Consider the following 22,937-nt stretch of genomic DNA (forward strand, 5'->3'; position numbering starts at 1 on the left):
AGGGAAGGGAAGGGAAGGGAAGGGAAGGGAAGGGAAGGGAAGGGAAGGGAGAGCTTGAGATAACTGTCAGACATGGGGAGACAGTAATCCTTGGCTGTAACTAAGACAGCTGAGCTTTGAAGCTGGAGAGGAGCAGCAGAGCTGGGGAAGAGGCACAGCTGAAGTCTGGGAGAGTGTGGAAGGGAGACCTGACAGAGCTGGGACTCCAGGAGTTTACAGACCAAGGGGAGGCACAGCTGAGCTCTGCTTCCTCATTATCACATGCCAGCTACACAGGGCTGGTCCAGGAGAATCAAGCCCAAATCTGAGAGCATTCCAATCCAAGTGCAGGAGGTGCCTTTCCTAGAAAGCCTTTTCTTGCCCTGCACAGCACAAATCAAATAAATGTATTTTTTAAATCAGCATAGGCAAAGAAACCCTGGCCCTACCCCAGTTACAGGGAAGGGAAAAATCACGGTGTCAGTCTGGACTTTCCAGTCCATAATTCTGTTTTGTGTGGATGTGGGATAATGTGGATGCACCAGAAACACAGGTGGAAGATGCATCTGCAGGGGCAGCAAAAGCGACATATTTAACAGATGTCTTGTTATAATTCCAGAGCTGCAAATCTTTGGTCCTTAGTGGTTCCTGAGCAACCCTGACACTCCAACACCACAACAGTGACACCAAGAGGGCTCTGACCCCACAGCCTTGGTGCACCAGTACCTAATCTGCCACTCTGGATTCCTCTGTCCCTCGTCTCTCAGGTGATGCTACCTGAGCTCTGTCATTTCACTAGAGACCCTCTTCCCAGCAGCCACTCCTGATGGAAGCTTACAGGACACCGAGTTGCCTCCCCAAAGCTGTGATGAACCTAAAAAAAACAGGCACAGGAAACAAAATCCCCCAAACCCTGCTCTCACTGTTGGTTTTAGGAGAGCAGTGACTCAGTTCTTCATTTGGGAGAGGTGAACCCCTCCAGCTTCCAAGATGTTTTATCTTGAACAGGAATTTCCAAGAGACCCACACAGTGAAGACAGATTGTCCAGCTGCTCCTGGGGCCCTGGCAGAGCCTGGCAAGGAGGTGGGAGCATAGCTGAGCTGCTCCATGCCTGCCCACTCTGCTGATGCCACAGGAAAACATGGGAACTGAGGAGGGAACTTACTTTCTTTTTCAGCTGTGGGCTGGAGTGAGTAGAGAACCCCTTGCTGGAAGGTAAGAGGGAGGCTGGGGGTGGCTGGTGGCCCTGGAGGACCTGGGGGACCTGGGATCCCGGTTTCTCCTGGAAGTCCTCTTGGTCCTTGAGGTCCCAACATCCCTGTGCAGAAGCAGGAGAGGATGTGTTAATACCTTTGGGGACGTGCTAATGATGCTATAATGTAAAAAGACAGCAAGAAGACAAAGGATTTCTGTCCTGAAGTGCAGCTGTGGGAATTAGAGGGGTGGGGAAAACAGAAACAGCTTCCCAATTTTCCTTTTTTTTGTTTAGCATCTTCCTCTGCAAAGCAGAGAGCTTGACTTGGCTCAGAGGTGTTGCCTTTGAGCAACCCAATTCCTGAAAGAGTGAAATCTCCCCTCTCCCTGAGGCTGAGTGAGAAACTACAGGCAGCAAAGTGTGAAATCAAATCCTTCTCTTCCCCTGCAGGTACACCTGTGTCACCTCCCTGCCAGCAGAGCTCGGGAAGCACAACGGAAGCAGAGCCAGTCCAGGAGCAAACGGATCCGCATCCTGTGGGGCTGGAAGGCTCTTACTGCAAACCAAAAAAGGCAGACACGTCCTTGGCCAGACTTTGGCCACTGACAGCTTGCCAGAAAGTGCCAAAAAGTGTTCAGGGCTGCTCTCACATTTAAGGCACGCTCCAAGTTTTAAATCTTTCCCAAGCTCAGACTCACAAGGCACAGCCTTTTAGACAGGGAGAGCACAGAGCCTGAGGTCTGGCACCTATTGTGCAGTATCACCCTCATCAAAACATTCAGGAATGTTTTGGGGATGAAGAAAGACTCCTAGCTCAGGAATGGAGTGTTCTCTGAAAGAACGGCCTCCTAACCTTTTCCCTTAACATACAAAAGCATCATTAGTTTGACATCCTGGCATCTGACAGCTTGACACAAATGGTGCAGAAAAAAGGGAGTTAAAACAGGCACCCAGTGAGAGGGTTAAACAGGGAATGCTCTGCTCCAAAGGCTGACAGGTCACAGGCTCTTTCTTACAGCTCCTGAGCAGGATGGGGAAACGTGATCCTGCTCTGCAGCTTTCTGGGACAGGCTCTCTCCAGCTCCACAGGAAATCCCAGGGTCTGTCATTGCTCATGCAGGTGGTTGCCTGCCCTGGGAGCTCCTGGCTGATTCCAGCTCCCACAGGACTCGTTGGAATGGATTTGATACCAATCGAAGATGCTCAAATCTTGTGTGTCTGGCCTTTTCTGAGCTGCTGTCACAGACAGTTTGTGTGAAGTGAAACATCTCCTGTCACAGCAGCACTGCCCATCTCCAGGACTCACCTGGTGGCCCAGCTGGGCCCCTCTCACCAGGTTGTCCCTTCTCTCCTTTTGGCCCTGGTGGTCCTGGAAGCCCAGTTGGTCCAACCGGGCCTGGGGGACCAACCTGTCCTGGAATCCCTGAAAATGTTCAGAAAGGAAATTAGCTGGAAGTTAGGACACTGCTGAGGTCAGAAAGACTTCAGCAACCTCGAAAGCAGAGGAGAGACTCAGTGATGCAGAGGGGGAGAAATGCAGCAGTGCACAGACAGGGTGGCAGGAGAATGTGCTGCAGGTGGGGGTGGGGAGCATGGGTGGGAATGGAGGGAGAGAAGGAGAAAAGGAAAGAAGCTGGATGACACCTTCACAGCTGGTACCAGGGAACAGGGCTATAGAATCAAATCTGGATCCAGTTCCCACTCTAGATGTGGGATAGCCCACCTGGGGTACAGAACCTCGTCACCCCAGACATTCATCCAAACTCTCCTCATTTCTCAGAACAAAGCAATAATCCCCCAATATCAGACCCCCTGGAAAGATTCCCCTTCCTCTCTTCTTTTTCCATTTTGGAGAGATATCCAAATTGGTTTTTCTTACAAAAAAGTGAAATCTCTCCACCTTCAATCCATGATGAACTGGGCAGACTGGAGAAATGACATTTCTCACTGGCTTTGAGTGGGAGTGTGTGCCTGTACTTCTGTTACATTCAGTCATCAATAAAGATCTGATTTGAGTATTGAAGAAGGAATTAAGGTCAGGTTTTAATTTGGATCAGCTTCCTTATCCACAGGACACAAACTGCAGCCTTTTCTATGGATAGAAGTGCTCCTTTAATGGATCTCCCCTGGCAGGGGATGCTGTCCTGGGAAGCCCAGACAAGTGATCAGAAGCCCTTTTAGGAAAGCAAGAGCATTTGTTCACAGCACTGGAAACAGCTTCTAGCCCTAAAAAAAAACCCCAGCACACCTGAAACTTCACTGCAGCAAATTCTTTCCAGCACAGAGGGGAGAACAGCAGAAACTGTTTTGCAAGCAGGACACGCTGTGCTGCTGAGTGTGGATCAGAATGTTCCCTCACTTGTGTAAATCACCCTCAATCCTTCACTCCAACCTTGTAACTCAATCCCATGAAGTCCTGCAGACCAGGAGCAATCATTTCCTGCAGCATCCTCAATCACACTGTTGCAGCAGAGCTTTAGAGAAACTGGCACTTCCTTCCCTGGGGGGCGAAGCGCTGAAGGAAAGGCTGGGAGAAGCAGCACTGGGTAATGTGTCAGGCTAGTGCTCATACTGGTGACAAATGGAGTTACCAGCTTAAAAGAGACAAGTGCAAAAGGGAGAAGAAAGAGGGAAGGATTCAGGGAAAACGGGGGAGACCAAATCTTCAGCTGGTATAAATCAGCTCTGCTGCAGTGGCAATGCTTCCAGAGAGCTGAAGCCCATGGTGAGCGTCTATCCTCCAAAATATATGAAGCAAAAGACCACAGGAAAAACATTTTTAAAAGGCAGAGGGTGAGTAATCTACTGCTGGAAACCAAATCAGATGTGCAGAGACCTGGATTTTCTTCCTGGCTCTGTCATTAACCTGCAACACACCATCTGCTCCCCTCCTTCCCCAGGGGTTTTCCTGCACAGGAGTGGGGCTGCCCTGTTTGTATGGAGCTTAGGAAAGTGATGCCCCGAGCACCCCAGAGGCCCCTGATGTCCCTGGCAGGTAATACCAGCTAGAGAAGAGTTTTCTCCCATCACTCAGGACATGCCCTGCTGGCTCTGGCCACATGTGCTTCCATGATCTGCCTCTCCATCAGACAGTGCTGTCCACCCTTGTGTGGGAATTAATGTCTCAGAGATGATAAAACTGGTGTTTGGCCTCTCCAACCAAAGCAGCCCACAATCAGATAAAGCCCAAAGAACACATCCAGCCTCTTCATCTGTGAGACTCCAAAGAGTTCCTGGCCACAGGACCCTCCTGCTTTTTGGGGCTTAAGTACAGGACTGGGCATAACAACAGTTTGTGCTTTGAAAGAGAAACAGCAGAAACTATGAACTTACCCTGTGGTATCAGCTGCTCCTCTGCACCTCTGGGTCCTTTAGGCTCTGTTTAAGAAGGGCAGGGTAAAAATAATAATAAAAAAAAAATTAAAAAAAAAAAAACCCAGAAAAAAAAAAGAATAGGAGAAAAAAAGAGAGATATGAAAAATTAGGTCTCTTGCTGCCAACTGGCTCAGCCAGACTATATATATTTTCTTAATACTCAGAAAAATGTATTCTGTTGATTAAAAGCTGATCAAAAAGGCCAGTGGTGCAGCTGTCTCAACAGCACTGATTGCTTTTAAATGATTGTCTATTCTCAGCCCTGTCACTCACAGAAGAAATAACTACCCTCATAAACAGTAGCAAGTTTTCCTGGACCTCAGCCTGGAGAGGCATCAGCCAACCCAGAGCTACAGGGTCATCCAGAAACACTCCCAGAGCTCACAGCATCCTGTCCTTATCACCCACCTTTGTGTCAGGCCTCAGCATCCTGCCCTTGATCCATCCAGCTTGGTGGCATGCAAGGTAGGGCTGGGATTTATTTTGGCTGAACACCCAGAAGCAGGGCAAAGTAGGGAATGTTTCACAAAAGGCTGTGGGGAAGAGGTGGGAGGGACAGAGGCTTAGCTTTCCACAGCCCCAAATCACTCAGGACACTCAGGTTTGACTTCCACCTACTCCAATATCCCACATGATGAAAGATTTCCTGAGATGTCTGTAAGAGAAACCTGGGGGCAGCTTTGAGCAACAAGTCACGGCACAGTGTTGAAATCATGCAGAATGGGCAGTTCCCCTCCACCCTAAATTGTGTGGAGTTCCCTTCAGTCCACCAAAATCCATGCTGAGTTTTTTTGGCTGGCTTTGAATTGTGGACACAGACTGGTGTGGGGAGGGAAGGAGGCCAAATGTGGACCCAGATCCATGAAATATCCCCACGGCTCCTTTGCAAAGCAAGTATTTGAAGCCCACAGAGGCTGGGTAGAGGCTCCAGCAGGCAGCCACGTGTCAACGAGCAACTGAACTGATTATTTCTAATTGCTGAAAGACACTGTCCTGGCTTGAAACGCTCCAGTGCCTTCCTGATTCCATTATTATGCCACAGTCATTCCACACCAGGTTAAATAAATCAAGGCCAGAAAACCAAAGGGTAACAGTGAGCAAGGACTGCACCTGGGAGCACACACACAGCCTGGAACCTGGCTGACACAACAGGCTCACATACAGCTCAGACATTGATGCCTTAGGTTTTAACTTTTATATTTTTCAAATCCAGTATGTAACTCTGAAACTTCATACAGCCTGTTAGTTACTGTTCTCTCATGCTGGTTAGACATAACAAACCCTCTCTAGGCCTGAACTCAAGGACGCCTTGTTGTCCCAGGCCCCAAAATGTGTAAACTAAAGCCTTTGAGAGGAGGGGAAAACTTGGGGTAATTACATCATTAACTGAAGTTATAACTGGAGAATTAACCCTGATATGCAAATGGACCAAACCTATAAAAGTGTGAAGAACCCGTGACCCAGGGTCCATCTTGGGTGGAGGCTTTGGACTGCCCAGGGTGTGCCTTTGAAGGCCCTTCAAATAAATACCTACTTTTATTCTTTTAATCTTGTCTAGCCTCTGTTTTCAGGCAGCCACTTCAAGGCATCAACAACACCACCTGCTTTCAGGATGTGACCACCAGTGACTGCCTGGCTTTGCTGCAGGGGTGGAAGGTGCTGACCCTGGACCATGGGCTGAGCCTGACCAAAGTGCTACAGGGAAGCTGTTCTGCTTGGCAGCACTGCCAAAAGCCTGGGGGAGAGGCAGCCACTGCTCTGTGCCCAGCAGGACATGGCCATGTGTAAGGAGCCTCCACGGGGAGATGACTTGGGGTGGAAGGCCCAGAGTCACCAGCATTTCACTGGGCTGACTTTGGTGCGGCGAAATGCAGGTGCAGAGATACTGCCACAGCAAAAATAAATGACATGGAAAAGGCAGAATGAGCATATAATGGACACTGGGGGAAACTGCTCTAATTCAGTTCCTGGCAGCTGTGGCTGTGGTTCTGAGAATACTTTGTAGATCATACTGTTAGCAAACCTCCCTCCATGTTGTGGCATCATGTCAAATCATAAACAGGGACAACATCTGGACTGTGTTGGTTGCTCCAAGTCTGCTGCAGTCAGGAAGGGCTGCCATGATAAACTGCTCGGGCCGAAAAAATGGAAAGAAAAAAAAAAAAGAAGAAGAAAAAAGCAAAGCAGGCCCTAAAGAATAAAGAATTCCTCTGGGAGCAAGCAAAGCAGCAGACAGACAGGGCTTTGGAAGCAGAGAGCAGGGATCTTGAATAAAGATGCCAAGGTCAAGGAAATTCAATGCATGGGGATCTGTCTGGCCAAATGGGCTGAGAGGGAGACTTTCTCATGAGTGTATTTTTTTTCCATGCCACAAGAGGGATCATAAAACAGCCCATTGTGTTTATGGCAAATTTAGAAAATACAAAGCAGACTGCAACTCATGCTGCTATTCATGGCAAAGTTTTTTGTCCCAATAAAACCGAGAATGACCTGTGCAGCCCTTTCCTCTATCCCAGCACTGCTCCCAGACAGGGAAATACTGCATTTGGTGCTCAGTAGGTGAGCAGGAACTGGCCCAGCGTGATCCAGATGGCTCTCTGGGGTTTCCTCAGGAAATGTTTTGATGTGCACCCAGGTCTCAAAACCCACAGCCTCTGGACTTAAAACAAGTCCATGGGCAGGCCCAGTGGGCCTACTGGGGTTAACAGAACTCGAACAGACCCAAATTCAGCTCCCAGCAGATGTTTGTGCCAACAGAAACTGTGGCTCCCACAGGCCACCACGGCTGGCAAAATGCAGCTTCATGGGTTTCCTCCTTTGCTGCTTCCTTCCAAGGACATCTCTGCTCTGGCTGAACTCAAGGAAGGACAGAGACCTCCCAACCCCTCTGCTCTGCAGCTTCAAGCATAGAGCAGACCCAGGGTCCTTTTCAGCTACCCCAAAGGCATTGTGCGTGTAGGATGGGTGATTTGGTGAAGAGCAGGCCAGGCTTACCAGCAGATCCCATGGTTTTCCTCAGGACAGTGCTGGGGTTCAGCGGGGGAAAGGCATCTGGCAGCAGGTCATCGTACCACGTGGCTGTGGTGCCGGTGATGGGCAGGTTGTTCTCCAGGGCTGGGCTCCTCTCCGCAGCCTCGAGCAGCAGGATCTGCACAGGAGAATGTGGGGAACACAAACAAGGTCAGCTGGATCTTAGAGAAGGGTCCTCACAACCCCAGAGTTGTGGGTTCAGTCCCTAAATGGGCCCTTCAATTAAGAGTTGGACTTGATGGTCCTTGTGGGTCCCTCCAAATCAGAATATTCTGTGATCTGTGATCTGGATGGTTTCATACACGGGCTCAATTCCTGAAGAGGTCCTGAAACTCCTCTCCTTGCCAGCAGGAGCTGGGAATAACTCTGGTCCCAGACCACAAGATTTTGGTGTTAAAGCTTTATTGGTTTCTGGAAATCGGCAGCAATTAGCATAGGAAGCTGCTGTGTTAATTGTGAGTGTATCCCCACAAGCCTCCTTGGGGAGGACTTCGCTGCCTCCAGAGGGGCTCAGCCTCACGTGGGATTGTGTCCCTAGTGAGAAACATGAAACCAGGGACCAAAGCTGGTGTTGGGGACACAGCACTTCCCTGGTGTTCAAACCCAGAGTCAGAAGATGAGAAATTACTGAGAGCTGGGCTGAGGTGAAGGGCTGTACCTGCAGGCCCAGGGTAGCAAACTGAGGACAAGTACCGGTTGTTAAAGCACAAATACCGACCAAATTAAAGATGATGGAGAAGATGGAGCTTTTAAACGGTTCAAATGCTTTAACTTTGAAGCAAATCAAAAAAAAAAAAAAAAAGCATGCTATTTCCTCAAAGAGCTCTGCTGAGAAGCAACAGGATATTATCAAAACTCACAGCAGTTTCTAGGCCTTGCAAACACACAACCTTCAAATAAACCCACATCCCAACAGGCATCCCTGGGGTGTTTGGGCCATTTACAACCTTCACTCCTTGACAAAGTGACCCCACTATCCCCACATGATTCAGGCTGTTCATCAGGCTGTGCTCCCTGACCACTCGTGGCCTCCATGAAACTGGGGTTGGTCTCTAACATGGCTACATGGGAACATTTTCCTAGGCATGCAACACTGAGGTTTGTTACAGCATCATCTTTTCCTGCTTGAAAACCACCTAAGCAATACTGATTTAGGGATAAGGGAAATAAAAGGGAACGTGGCTCAAACTTTCCACTAAATCCCTAGAAGTTTCAGCTTTTACACACTGTGTTGTCTTTACATAATGAAGTCACACTGCAATTATAAATGAGAGTGACTTGGCTCTGCTTGTTTGTTTTTAACTTGCAATTATTACAAGGTTTATCACTTCTTTATTGCAAGGCCTGGTGAGAGCCAGTACTGCAGCAGCGCCAGAAATGATGAACTTCCTGCAGAATGTACTGGCCTGATGGGGGTGAATCAGAAACTAATTAAACTGGGAGCTGGGTTAAGTGCAAGGGAACTGAACCTCACTCTTGCAAACAAGCAAAATTCTTCCTTTATTGCAAGGATCTTTATTCACACATTCACAGTTCTGCTTTCTGAGTACAGCAAAAAGGAGTAAGGTCACAATGCTTTTCTTCACCAGGTTTGCCTGATGCCAGGCAGGAAGGAATCAGTTCCATCTGCCTTTTGCACTCTGTGCTCCTACCCAATGATTTATTTGTCAGACTTTCCAGGAAATGTGTTATCAGTTCAACAAACACTTAAGCATGTGCCTTACCATAATTGTGCTTAACTCCCATTGCCATGGGACTTGAGTGTGAGCTGAAGACCTTTTCTGAATCACTTTATATTATTTATTATATCATCCTTTTACTTCCCTAGCAAACACCTGGACGCTGCCAAAATGTGCTTGGGCAGAGAGGCAGAACTAACCCTGGAGGTGGCAAATTAGAGGGGCTGCAGCCAGGGCAGGGGTGGGATGCTCCAGCTGCAAGGAAGGGGCACACAGGGGCTGTCTTGGACAGTGTTTTGCAGAGCTGTGGGAACAGGGATATTAAATCACTGCAGCCATGGTCAGGGCCCTGCAAACCACAGGGGCCCGTGGCCCTCACGGGCGGCGCGAGCACGGCTCTGCTGAAGGTCGCATCTGGAGTGGAACAGCTCCAAATCATTTTTATGGGTGATAATAAAAATGTGTTACCACATAATCAACACAAAACAGTGGCAACGGTATCCTTTTCATTAAAACAACATGTTTTAAATGAGCACTCTGCTGATAAATGCTGTAAAAGCTGTAAAGGCATGCACAGGATAATCCAGTATGCGCTGTTATAAATTGACTATATATACTTTGCAGTCATTAAGGCTCAAAACCATAGTAACAAGTTTATTTTCCCTGGGCACGAAATGATAGAGGTCAGGAAGTCTCCAGACTTGAAATTGCTGAGAAATTCTAGTTTTTATGATTAGGACTGAAGAAATGCCCAAAAGAAATAAAGCAGAAAGAAGAGAGCTCTCACATCCGTGAGATCCACAGAGCCAAACTAAAGAAGGAGAAGCACAAGGGATTTAGTCACATTCAAAAATCTCAAACTACACATGGCTCTTTCAACAAGGAGTGTCCTCTCACAGCTCACACAGCACAGAGCACAAACGGGCTCTTTACACATTATTGCAATAGCACTGGAGCCATTCATCCATTTTCTGTCACGTTCTGTTTTTCTTAAGGCTGCCATTGCTGTAGTCAGGGGACTCAAGGAGAATTCCCACTTTCATCAAACAAAAAAAAGAAAGTTTTGAGCCCTTTGAGTAAACTGCTGGAAAATGATACCACAGAGGCTCACAGCCAGAAAGAAAATTAGCAAAATGTGCAGTGTATTAAAATCTCAAGACTAAAATCTTGGTATTTTCTAGTCAATTCTAGTCTACCTCAATAAGGTTGAGGTAGAGAGAGGGATAACACCAAGGGAAGAATGTGTGGTTTTCACTGGGAATCTTCATTGCAAGCAGTGGCCACCAGTGTTGCTGTTACCACTTCCAACACAAAAGTTCTGCCTCCATGAGAAGTGGAGGCAGCAAACATCCTCATGCCACCAGATAAATGAAATATGCCTTGCCGCCGTGGGTGATGTCACTCGCCAGCCAACCAGGGAAGGCAGAGAGGAGGACAATGGTTGCTGCTTGTGGTGCCAGGACAGCAGATCCCTGCAGGACACAAAACCCCCTTTCCTCCCCACCTTGCACTGCGCAGTCCGAGTTGAAGGATGGCCTCAACTCAGGAAAACACTCAAACTTTTGTCTTTCTGCATGAATGGAAGGAAAAACTCAAATCAGCCTAAATGGCCGTGCTGAACTGGAGCCTCTAGCAAGAGAGGTTCCAGCAGCACGAGGGTTTGTCTCTGGCTCCAGACCCCAGGGCTCAGATGCAGCTGAGCTGGGTCAGGAGGCTGGAAAGGACTGAAACGGAGCCACATCTGCTGCCAGCACCATGCGGGAGCCGGGCCGGCCGCAGGAGCCGTGTGAACGCTCAGGAACCAGGGGATGACCCTGCCCTGGCCCAGGCTCCAGGGCCAGCACCAGAGGCTGCTGCCTGCAGGACTCACCCCAGGGCTCCCAGACGGCTGTGGATCCCGCTCCGCTCCCAGCCCTCCACGGGGACACGAGCGTTGTGTGCCTGGAGCTCAGTCCCAGCTTACTCAACCCACCTCCTCCTTTTGCCAGCATAAACTTTCTCCACTTCAGACAAATACCACATTTCTTGCGTCAGATCAAAAGCTCAGGCCAGGGACAATGGAAATGGGAGGACGGTTTTCATCTTCTTGAGATGTTCAGTGTCAGAGGACTTTTTTTTGGCTTGTAGTGGCTTTCCAGAACCCTATTTTTGTTGTTCCCACTCATCAAAAAAAGATTTCACAAGGGCGGCCTCCTCCCATCATCTGTCCTCTGCTCACATTCCTGATGTCCTGTAACTAGGTAGGTGTTAGAAACAAGGGAAGAACAGCCAGGCTTCCAAAGATGTAAAAGTTGATATGACAGGGCTCAGAATGCTTTTTCTTTGGATAAAAATCCAGATGGATATTATTAATTAATAAACAGGGGATATTTGGTCTCTTGAAGCATTGGTGGAATCAACTCCCTTCCATCCCTCTCTGAAGAGGAGGAAAAGAAACTGCATGAATCCAGCTCATCAGCTAAAAATTCCAGTGTAAAGTAAGATTCCCTTGATCTTGTAGAGACACAAGCTGATTAATAATGGTAATTGCATAACTTGTTGGACATATCTTTCTTCATAGCAAATCATTTGGCAATATAAGAGTTTTTTAATCATTCATCAAGACAGATCTAAAGAGGGAGTTTTACCAAATGTGATGGGGAATGGTCTCTCTCTCACAGCAGTGTGGGACCTGTGAACACAAGGCTCCAGCACAGACACAAGTGCTTGGTTTCAAAAGCCAAATGACATCCAGTAAGTGTCCACCAAAATCTGAGGAGCTGGGTGCCCAGAGAGAACATGGGTGACTTCATCCTTAAAACATCTTAGAGGCTTTGGCTAAAGGGACAAGATAATTAATGCATGGAGGAGTTTTTGTTGCATTGATAGATTATGGGGGGAGCACTAGCTGATGTCATTGTAGTGACCCAGTGCAGAGCAAAAGGTGAGGTTTATGTCATTAGATGATGCATAGAAGGGCAAAATATGGACCAAAGGCTTCTATCAGGTAGCACAGTTCTTGTTCTTTCTACAAAGAGTGCTACAAGATTTCCAAAAAAAGGATGGAAAATGCAACAGTTTCCTCAGCAGGTACCTTCTGGAGGGGAATTGGGGCAGAGAAGATGCAAAAGCACAGGCTGCCCTCCCAGTTCAGATGAAACACAGGCACTGTTCAAGAGCTCCTCAGGTCAGACCCTTGAGGCTTTGCTTGAGAGAACAGCTCAAGAGAAGGATTGACTGTGGTCCCAGGAGGCACACGGGGAGCTCCTCTGAATGTCCTCCCCAGTGGGATTTACTCTGCTGCTGAGGCCCCCAGCCTGCCACAGCTGGCACCCCAAGGAGCCAGATGTGGAAAGGATCCAGCAATCCTTCAATGCCCTGTACACAAAGCACACAGAGGAGCTCAGAAATCAGTTCCTTTAAAACACCTGATAAAAATACATGGGAGCTATAACCTTCCACCCTCAAAATCACATCATTCTTCTGCCCCAGGTATTGTTGAGACCTCCTGGGGATGTAGGAGTGCCAGGGATGTGAAACCAGACCAGCTTCAGGTGAAGTCAGCCTTGACCAAGTGCCCCCTGTGCCCAGCAATGGCTTTGGGATCAGCTCTGCTTCCCCCAGCTGAGGAGCCCTCAGCTCAGGGATTCATCTCAAACAAGCTCAGATGCCTCATGTATTCCTCTCCTCCATGGAGCTCTGAAGTCTGCAAGGAGAGAGCAGCATGAGGGAAAAGATGAGGAGACTGGGCCTTTCCTGGTTCACCTTGGCACAGATTGAAAGAAAAAGGACCCAAAGTAATTTTTACCTTACAGTGCTGCTTTACTTATGAAGCTGCACTAGAACTTCTGATTAGAATCAAGTGGAAGTTTGAATGTTTGGACTCAGAATTACAAAAGGATCTGAGCACATCCCTTGGGCTCCTCACACACCTCCCTTGACAAAACCTACTGTTTGTCCACAAATGTATTTCTCTGAAAAAATTAAAGCTTGTAAACGATGTTCCCAGCTATTAAACACACCAAAAAGTATCTCCTAATGCAGACGTAGGATTTGCTTGGCAAACTTAAGCAGCATGTCAGGAAAAGAGAATTTTGCAAAGTTATTTAATGAAAATATTAAATCCATTTGACTAAAAATGCCAAACTTGTAACTAAAAAACTCTGTGGGAGGGAACAGTGGACAAGGAGGCCTTTGCAGCCTTTTTGTTGTTCTGGCAAACGATTTACAGCATTGGCCAAACACAAGGAACAGTCTTAGGGGACAGACTGCTCCTTCAATCCAACAGTGATAAGAAATAAGGTCCAAAAATTACTAGCCTTGAGAAGGAAAGGATTTTTTCTGTCATTCTGAAAGACAGCAGGATGCCCAAATGAGAGAAGGGTCAGTACCCAAACTGCCTCATCATCAGGATTATTGCAGATCAGAAAAAAAACCCCAAGAGATAGATGCAAAGTAACACAAGATTCAGTTTGGCCACCCAGTTTTGATTCATGGTTCCTTCTTGTAAGAATCAGTTAGGAAGTTGCATTTTATTCTTAGAAATATTTGAGTCATTAACTGACCTACAGAAACTCAGCGTTAAATTGGAAATTTCACAGGGATTGATTCCAGGTTGTTATTGCTACCAGAAACCAGCCACTTATTATACAGCTACCTGTGAAACAGCCCAAATCCTCCTTAAATTCAATGTACTGCTGGAGCTGGAGAAACACATTCTGCACAGAGCCATTAGGAAACCTTAGGGATTAATAAGGAAGACACCTTCCTGTTCAGAAAGGAAAGGAAATAACTGCTCGTGGCTATCACACACAGAACATGGAAAATCCATGGAAGTCCTTGAAGCATCAAGCAACTGCTCACTTCCACCCTGCAGAACCAGCAGCAGCCTCACAGCCAAGCAATTCTGGTTCCCCTGCCAATCTCTCAGCCATGTCACAGCACTGTGAAACATTTGCTATCTTCCAAATATTTCTCCCCTACAGCAGGGAATTGTTTTATTGTCTATCAGAGAAAGGAAAGACAAACCCTATAAAACATCCCAGACAGCTGCCAGTATTTCATGCAACTGCCTGGGAGAAGAGGGAGATACAGAAACATTTCATACAGTGATCACATTAAAACTCCAAGTAATGATGCTTTACCATCCAAAGACGTGGGTGGTGAAGGTGCTGTTGCTAATCTGTCCTAAATAAATGGGCTGATTTCAGAAAAATAGCAATGAATTGATCAAATTCTGTGCACGGTACAAAGATTTTCTTTAAAACCTTTCAGAATCTTCTGTGTGGGGAATCACATTACAGGCACTGTTTTCATGCAAAAACTATGCATGTCATTTATCAATCACACAATGAATCAATCAGACACTGGATATGTAATGCTATCTCCAGGCATTAAAGCTGGAAGTGAAATGCCACGAGCTTCGCAAGAGCGGTGTCAGGAGATAAGGCTGGGTTATATCAGCTCAGATCAGGCGCTGCACTCCAGCTCCAACCCAAACCTGGGATTAATATTATGCTGCCCACAGCTCTGAGGTGGGGCTTACTCAGAGAAACTGGGTGAACAAAGTGAGTAGAAATTTGTGTGCAGCTGCCTGCAGCCCTGCCTGTCCTGCCTGCCCTGCCAGCCCTGCATCCCTGCCAGCCCTTCGTGCCACTCCGGAGGTTTGTCTGGGCTCAGTCCTGTGACACAGGAGGGCAGCACCAGGCTCAGGAAATTCAGGAAGGGCTGAACACACCTCCCACTAAGAGGCTGTGCTGGCTTAAGTGAAACCTTTGCTATGAAATAAAAGCAGGGTTTGTTCTGCTGTCCCACCAACGAGGCTCCCGTGGGGTCAGGGAGTGTTGTGGGGTTGTAAACTAAGATGTCATAGGAGAGAAATAAGGGTTGACATGTTGGAGCTTGGGGAGGGGGTAGTTTTCTTCCAGTCCCCACAATTTATTGTCCTGGACCCCAGGATGGTCACCATCCTCCCTGACATAGATCCTGTGCTCTGTAGATTTCAAGCTCAGCACTATCAATCAAGCTTTCAGATCTCTGGCACTCAGTGGGTCTGGTACCGAGCACATGGGAAAAGGAAACTCCATCCTGGGGAGATAGTGTGGTAGCTGGAAACAGGAGGTGGAACCTGAATGAGGCTGGAATCAGGACAGAACCTGATTCCATCTTCTTTCACCTTCCTCCCTGTAGAAACACCTCCTACAGGCACAAGGACAACCTAGAGCAGCCCTGAGGAAGGTGTGAGGCATGTCAAGAGTTGGTTCTGCTGCACAGTTGAGCCACGGCTCAGCCTCTCTCCTCCCCCCCAGGGGCAATAAAAGCTCTGGTCCCTAATGAGTCATTTTTCATTCCATTTGCTCTGTGCTTATTCTCGCTTCTCACCTTCTGATCCAACTCTCATATTACCAAAATCAGAGGGTTGTTTTTATTACCTCATTTGGGCACTGATCTTACAATTTGGATGAACCAGCTCACCCTTGTAATAAGAAAGATGAGACCATTGCTGGTTATATCCCCATTTTTAGGGAGGCTGCTGTAAAAGCTGAAGAGGGTGGGGAAAGAGGAAACCATAGGCTGGTCTTGCCCATTGCTATCCCCAGAGTTCAGCTTGGTCATTCTGGGCTGAAATTCAAAAGAGCAAAAGCAGCAAAGCACCTCAACTTCATCTCTCTCCAGAGGGAGCAGGACTGTGGCAGGAAAATCCAGCTCTGCTTATGGGGAGGATGAAATTCCACATCTGCCTTTGCAGAGCAAACCTGCAAAATTCCAGGGGGAAACAGCCTGTGGCACTGGCAGAGATATGTGTGCCCATCCCATCCCATCCCATCCCATCCATCCCATCCCTTCCTCAAAACAGCTTCAGGTTGTTGTGGAGAAATGAGACATTACAAGAAGACAGTTTGGAGAGCTGAGCGACAACTTCACATCCAGATCATCCAGCGAAACAGGGATCTTTCTCCAAAACCCAGAGCAGGAAAAAAAAAAGGAATGCAGACAACACCAAACAAACATAAGCACCTTTTAAAGGATGCTGGCAATTGTTGAATAGTAACAACTGAGTTCATTAGATTGCTACATAGATCAAACTGAACTTAAATTAACCTTGGAAAAAAAGGGGAATCAGCATTTTTCTCTTGCGTACAGCACCAGCAGTCGTGTACTGTTGCTTCACTCTCTGTTTCATTGCTACAGTCCATTTTTGCAAAGCATCCACAGCTTTTCAAACAAAGTGGAAGCCAAAAGATTAATAAGGACCTTGCTGGGCCATGCTGCAGAAGGTCTCCTTGCAGAGACATGGGCTTTAGTACTTCAAAAATGAAGGCAATAACTCATTTTCCTCTGTAAAAGCAAACCCCTTTGATGAGCCTTGCTCCCAGCTTGGATCTGTGTGGGAGCAGAGGGAAGTCAGAAGGAAAACCATCACAGCAACGACACACACTGCCCAACTGCAGCACTAAATCAGACACGACACACTCTGCCTGACTTCCCAAGGGGATTTGGGCAGGTAGAACCTCCTTCCCCCTCCCCAAAGTCCTGCCAGGCCCCAGCTGAGGTTCCCACCAGCCTTTACATGTTACCCACACAAGAGCCAAGCAGCACAAGCCAGCAGAGTGTGGAGTGATGTCAGGACAGTCTCTGGTTGTCCTATTCCAGTGAGCCAGACAGAGAAAATCCTGGAAAGTGAAGAAAGGTACAGCTGGCCACAGCCAGAGAGGGAAGGGCTGATTCACGTCTCTCTGAGGCCAGCCCCGTGTCTCACTTGGATTCAGGACTGCACACACAGGGCTCACTCACCAGCCCCTCTCTCCTGCCCTGCCAGAGGACACCCACCTGCCAGCTCCTGCTGCTCAGACAAACAATCCAGCTCCCTTTTGTCCTTTGCACCACACCAGTTTTTTCCACTCGAACAATTCTGTTCCCCAGAATTTCATTCCCCCCACCCCTTCATTTTCCTGTAGTGAAATATAACCGGGAAGGCTTTGAGGAGGCTCCAGACTTCATTTCAGCACAAACAATTCCCAAATTACCATAATATCATGTACTGGCCTCAAAAACACCACACAACCATCACCTCCCTCCACAAAGGTTTCTCCCTAAATTCTTTTATGTCATTGATAAGCATCAGTTAATGAATAATAACAGCAGTAAATGCCTTAAAGGGACCAAAGCATGATAAGTAACAGCCAGGAGTGGGCTGTCACAGGAGGACCACAGATCAAAGGGGAATGCTGACTCAGCTGCTTTGTTGCTAGACTGGAACAATTTATCTGAATCCCAGTAGGTAGAAATTAAAACGATTTGTAGGAAAAAAACCCTTCCACAATGTGAAGGTCTCCCCCTAATATTTGTCTCCGCTAAAGTATGCATGAGAGCCTCCCACCCTTCAGAAAAGGGATAAAAAAGCAGGGCTGGATTGCACTTGAAGAAACACAGCAGGGCAGAGGGAGGGGGGCAGGTGTGACAGGCAAACAGTGACAAATAAGCACGATGGCAACACGTGGTATGTTATTTCTGAGGTCTGGGCATTATTTTGGAGGAGCTGGGCTGAGGCAGGGATGCAGCCACATGGGAAGGAGAAGGGAAGGAGCAGGGCTAGAGGCAAGAAGTGTCTCATTTTCTGGGGCAGAGCCACTGCCATGGAGAGAGGAACAGGCACCTGATCTCTCCAGGCCTGCCAACTCAACATGTTTGTCACCAGAAACCCTTGGAAATTTTTGTCAAACAGGAGAATAAAGGCAGGTCCTTACCTTGGCCTCCAGCGTGTTCAGCCTCTCGGTCATATCCGCAAGCCTCGTGCAGTTCATGCACTCTAGAGAGAACAAAACATGGTGATGTCAAACTGCCAGGAACTGTGCATGTTCATCCACGGCTTCAGCCTGGTCCCTTTGATCCAAGGCACATGGAAAAGTGAGTCGGGATCAGTTATGGGGGAAAATAAATATTCAAATCCACTGCACAGGTCACCAGCCACAACCACGTTACCTGAACCTTGTTTGGGGATGCTTAGAGGGGCAGAGTGTGAAATTAAGCTCCCAATATGTAGAAGGCAGATGAAATAAAAATCGGTTTTAAGACTTTTCATGGTGCCAACAAGCACGAGCTGCTGTCATAGGCAGAGACACTTGTCCTGCCACTGGTGCAAGCTGGTGTGGCACATGCTCCCACCTCACAGGACACCAGGCTGCACAACCACCACTCCATTTAACACTCCCTCCTCTACTATTTTCCTGCTAAAATACCAAGAAAAGCAATGAATACACAACATGCCCATCTCTGTGGTGTCCTGCTCCATCCCTGGGCTCCCAGGCCCCGTTACCCCTCCCAGACAAATGAGACAAAGCACCCATCTCAGTGACAGCCAGGAAATCCAAGGCAGATCCAAGGGCTGATGCAGCCCAGAGCTGCAGCATGAAGTGGTTTCCATCTCACTGTGCTGCAGAGGAGCAGCAGACAGTGAGCAACCACCAAAGGAGTCCTGACAGGGAGCCTCAGTGAGAACAAACATCGCCAGAATGAGCTCTGAGTGCAGGTTAAAGTGATTGCTCCATCCAAATGACATTCCTTATCTAAACAGAAGGCCTGCTGCTTTGCCTCTGGTTTCATCTCAGCAATTTCAAAGTGAGTGAAGGAGGATAAAGCCCTGAACAGAGATTTAATCAACAGGGCACTTTCCCAGTGCTTTGCAGCAGAGTGGAACTGCCCATTCCCAGCTCTCAGAGAAGCTTTCCAGATTGGACCACTCACCTCTCATGACTTCTGAAACCAGCAGCTCTCAAAAAGGGAAAATGATTTGCATCATGAAGCATTTCAGAGGATAAACCATCCATATTCAGGTGATGAATCACATCTCGTGGCCCATAGAGGAGAAATACATCTGTGTGTGTGTTTCATGCTCCTTAAGGGCCAGAGCCAGTTTTCATTGACTGGCCATAGAAGTATTTAATTCTGGTGTTTCCACAGGGCTGGGAATGTTGACCTGTAGTTCTCGAGCCCCTAACAGACCATTCAGGTGCAGCTGAGGCTGAGGCTGCAACGATGCAGGGGATGCTGAGGAAACCCAAAGCCTCCCTATGGAGAGGGATGGCTGAACATGGATTTCAGCCTGAGTAAACAACACCCCAACACTTGGGCTCAGCTGTGCCCCCTAACAAGCTTTGTCCCCTGTTGCACAAGGAACCCAAGGGACCTCTCCAGTCTCCAGCCCCAGGCAACTTGCTGGCTCTCTGGAGCACACAGCATGCCCTGATGGCTCTCAGCCACATAAAGATTTGAGTGCATGTCCTGGAAGAACAGGAAGCTGGGCTGTTCCACCCTCGTGATTTACTGGCTAAAAGGATTGTTTGAGTGCTAACAGTAACCTACTGCATCCACTTTCCCAAGGAATTCTCACATTGGCCCTCTATGAGGAGCTGTGCAGCTTCCCAAAGGAGCCAGACATAGATCTTCCACCTTGTAATACACAACATTTTGCAGACAAAGCATCTGATGATTCAGGAACACTCAGATGGAGGGATTTCCTCACAGGTCAGTACTGACATGGACTTTCTTTTACCCAACAGAAAATAACATTTGTTTATTTTTATTCTCTGCAATAGATCTTGGGCAATATTTTTTGGCTTGAATTGACCCATGAACATGCAAGTACCATAAGTGCACTGTGCCACGGGGAAGGAAATGGCTGAGGCTTGTTTGGTCTGGATCTGCTTGTGGTGTGTAAAACAGGGAATTGGTTTCTGTGTGTAACTGGCTTCAGGCTTTTGATCTTGCTCATCCCCACAGAAAGATAAGACTGAATAAATCCAGTGCTCCCAGGAGCCAAAGGACGTATCAGATGTGTTACAGAGCAAATAAAATACAGAGTCCTACCTCCCTTCTGCTGGCTTGCACGTATTAGTAACTCCCACAGGTTTAGACAGACTGACTTGAACTGTCTGAAAACCATCTCTGTTCATCTGACATGGACTGACCATTTAAGGTCCCTCTGGACAGCTCAGCTCATAAAAAGAGGGACAGCACTAGTCCAGCAGCTCTCTCTGCTCTTGAAGAGTGTCTCAAAGAGCCTTCTCAGGTGCATTTGCAACAGAAAAGGTTTGATTTAAATGGACAAAGTGACACAAGAGGAGAGAAACCAGCAGTGTCACTGCATGTGAGATTTGTACTAGTATGATTTTCATGTCAGTGATGTTGAAACGCTCAGAAAACACAGCCTGGGTCAGAAGCAGAGCTACTTAAGTTCAAGCTGGATTTGATCTCTGAGCCCTTCTGTTGTGAAATGCCTGGAAACCCAGATCCACACCCAAGGTACTTAGACTGGGCCCAAAAGACATTTAAAATGGATATCCTGATGCAGAAAATCTTACTAAGGCAAGAGTCCTGCCAACGAATCCGTGTGACATTTATTTATCTGACCAACAGGCAGACAAGGCTTTCAAAGGCAGAGATGAGTGCTCAGGGCTGCAGAGTCAGACACTCCATTCAAAGCTCCCTCACTGCACACCAGGAACTGTTCAAGGTCTGGGGTCCACATCTGTCCTTGCAGAAAGCCTGAGAATGGTGGTGACAAATCAAGCTAATAAGTATCTTCCCTAACTATGATGCACTGAAGTATTTAGTGTCTAATCTCGATGGCTCATGCTTCCAAGGCCTGGGACTGTGCAGCTGAATTTTCTGATCAGGGTGAAAGCAATCTGTGTTATTAAAAAGAGCTTGAGAATCTCACATCATTATTTTTCATGGAACAAGTATAACACTGGGGCAAAAGCACACACTCTCTGACCTGGGACTGCAGAGCAGACGCTTTCCATATCTGCAGAAATCCATCACTTGTTGCTACACAGGACCACAGTTTATTTCCCTTCTATTCCTAGTTGTCAGGTTTGTATTTTTCCAGCTAAACTCTGAGAAAGGAGTTGTGATTTCACTCTATCCCAACCTCAAAACACATGGTAGGATTTGTTTTAGAAATATTCCAGCAGGGAGGATAAATAATTGAGATAATGAGCATGAGACAGTACCAGCATATGCAGTGACACCCAGTCTGTCTCCATGATGCCTCACTGTTACTGTCCCAGCACATCTCTCCCTTCCCATTCCTCCTCTCAACTGGAATGTAACTGGAGGGATGGAAAATTCTAATGCAGAGGAGATGTGGAAGACTTTACATGATGGAAATAACAAGCCAGGTACCCTGTAGCAGCTGTGAGCCCCTCAACCCTGACACAAAGGTTGCTGCATTCAACCCATCTTTGATTAAAGACTGAGCCCCCAGTGCTGCAGCTTTGCCAACAAGCATCAGATCTGTGCCTGAGCTTCCAGTCTGGATACACCCCTGTGAGTGATCTAAAGCAGGGAATGATGACTTCAGGTACCTTGTTAACCTGGCACTCCTGCATTGTTAACCTGGCCCTCCTGCTTTGCATCATTTCATTATTAAATAGTTGCACACTTCAGCTTCCCAAGCCTGAAAGTCCCACAAGTCTTCAAACTCCTCACTCAAATCATGACAAGAAAGGTGTGATAACAGCCTGATACCAACAGGGCTCTAATGATTTCAGCACAGCTATCACAGTGGCACTGAGGGCAGTAAAAGAAGAACCAATCCAAATTTCACCATGGGGCCGCAGGTCAGTTTTGTGTGAAATGGCAAGGAAACCTCTTGGCGCCTCTGCCCCATTTCTCAGCTCTGACAGCCCATGCTCATTTGTATACCCAGAGTCTCTGCAGAATATTATCCCTACAGCCAGATGCTCAGTAGATATAAATTGCACAGCTCAACTGAAGTCAAGGGATCAAGGCTCTGTCTCTTTCTCTTGATGGATTGCTCCAAAATTTGTGTTTCAGAGGGGAGGTGGAGGAGGTGGTTTATAGCATATGAAAGGGGAGAGAATTCTGGAATTACAAAGCCTTTGTTTAAACAAATAAAGCCTTTGCAGCCAGTTTTTTTCAAGACCATATTTTGCTATTACAAGAAACTTCAACCTTGCAATGCAATGGGGCATAGCATGCAGGCAGGCTTGAGGACACGAGAATCACATCTGCAGCTCATGCTTCAACCTGCTCAGACTCCAAACAACACATTTCCCTCCTCCCAGGTTCACTTTCCTTTCATCCATTGTTAGCTTAATGTAAAGGACCTGTAAAGGATCCAAGGTTAAAGGATGAAAAAGGACCAAATGTAACATATATGCAGAGAAACAACTGAAATACTTGCCTTTTGTGACACAACTTGCCTGGCAGCTCTTCCCTCTCCATCTCATCTATTCCACCACTTCCATTGCATGGCCATGCATGAAGAGAAGCAGGGTTATCCCCAGGGCAGGGGAGCAAACCAGAGCTGCCAACAGCCCATGCTGGAGCACTGGGAAGGCAACAGCAGCTCCATGAAGCTCAACACAGCAGCTCTGGTAGTGCAGCAACTGCACCACCAGCACTGCTCAGAGCAGCTCCTGCACCACCACAGACACAGCTCGAGCTGCACTGCCCTGACAGATCAGTGACACACAGCTCGACAAGGTTCAGTTGGAAGAACATTTTGTCTGTCAAAGTAAGCAGGAAACCGGCTTTTCTCAGCAGACACTTTCCTCCAGGACAAGTTCAGAGTAGTCTCTGAGAAAATCTGGAAGAAGTCAGCTAAATTCACTCAGTCAACCATGTTTCTTTGCAAAGAGAAAAGGATGAAGCTCAAAATTCCCAAAAGGGA

General features: G+C 47.4%; 1 protein-coding gene across 9 annotated transcripts in view; it reads right to left on the minus strand.

The window, feature by feature from the left end:
• Window positions 1-22,937, minus strand: part of COL26A1 (collagen type XXVI alpha 1 chain) — a 167,846-nt gene that overhangs the window by 22,844 nt on the left and 122,065 nt on the right. For all 9 annotated transcript variants that reach the window (XM_017743060.1, XM_017743054.1, XM_017743057.1 and 6 more), the window contains 5 exons: window positions 17,986-18,047; window positions 7,545-7,698; window positions 4,509-4,553; window positions 2,482-2,598; window positions 1,146-1,298 (listed from right to left, as the gene is read on the minus strand). In XM_017743060.1, coding sequence (XP_017598549.1) covers window positions 1,146-1,298; window positions 2,482-2,598; window positions 4,509-4,553; window positions 7,545-7,698; window positions 17,986-18,047 — 531 coding nt within the window. The remainder of the gene's footprint in view (window positions 1-1,145; window positions 1,299-2,481; window positions 2,599-4,508; window positions 4,554-7,544; window positions 7,699-17,985; window positions 18,048-22,937) is intronic.

This window comes from Corvus brachyrhynchos, unplaced genomic scaffold (genome assembly GCF_000691975.1).
Source record: "Corvus brachyrhynchos isolate BGI_N302 unplaced genomic scaffold, ASM69197v1 scaffold99, whole genome shotgun sequence".
Taxonomy (NCBI): Eukaryota; Metazoa; Chordata; class Aves; order Passeriformes; family Corvidae; genus Corvus; species Corvus brachyrhynchos.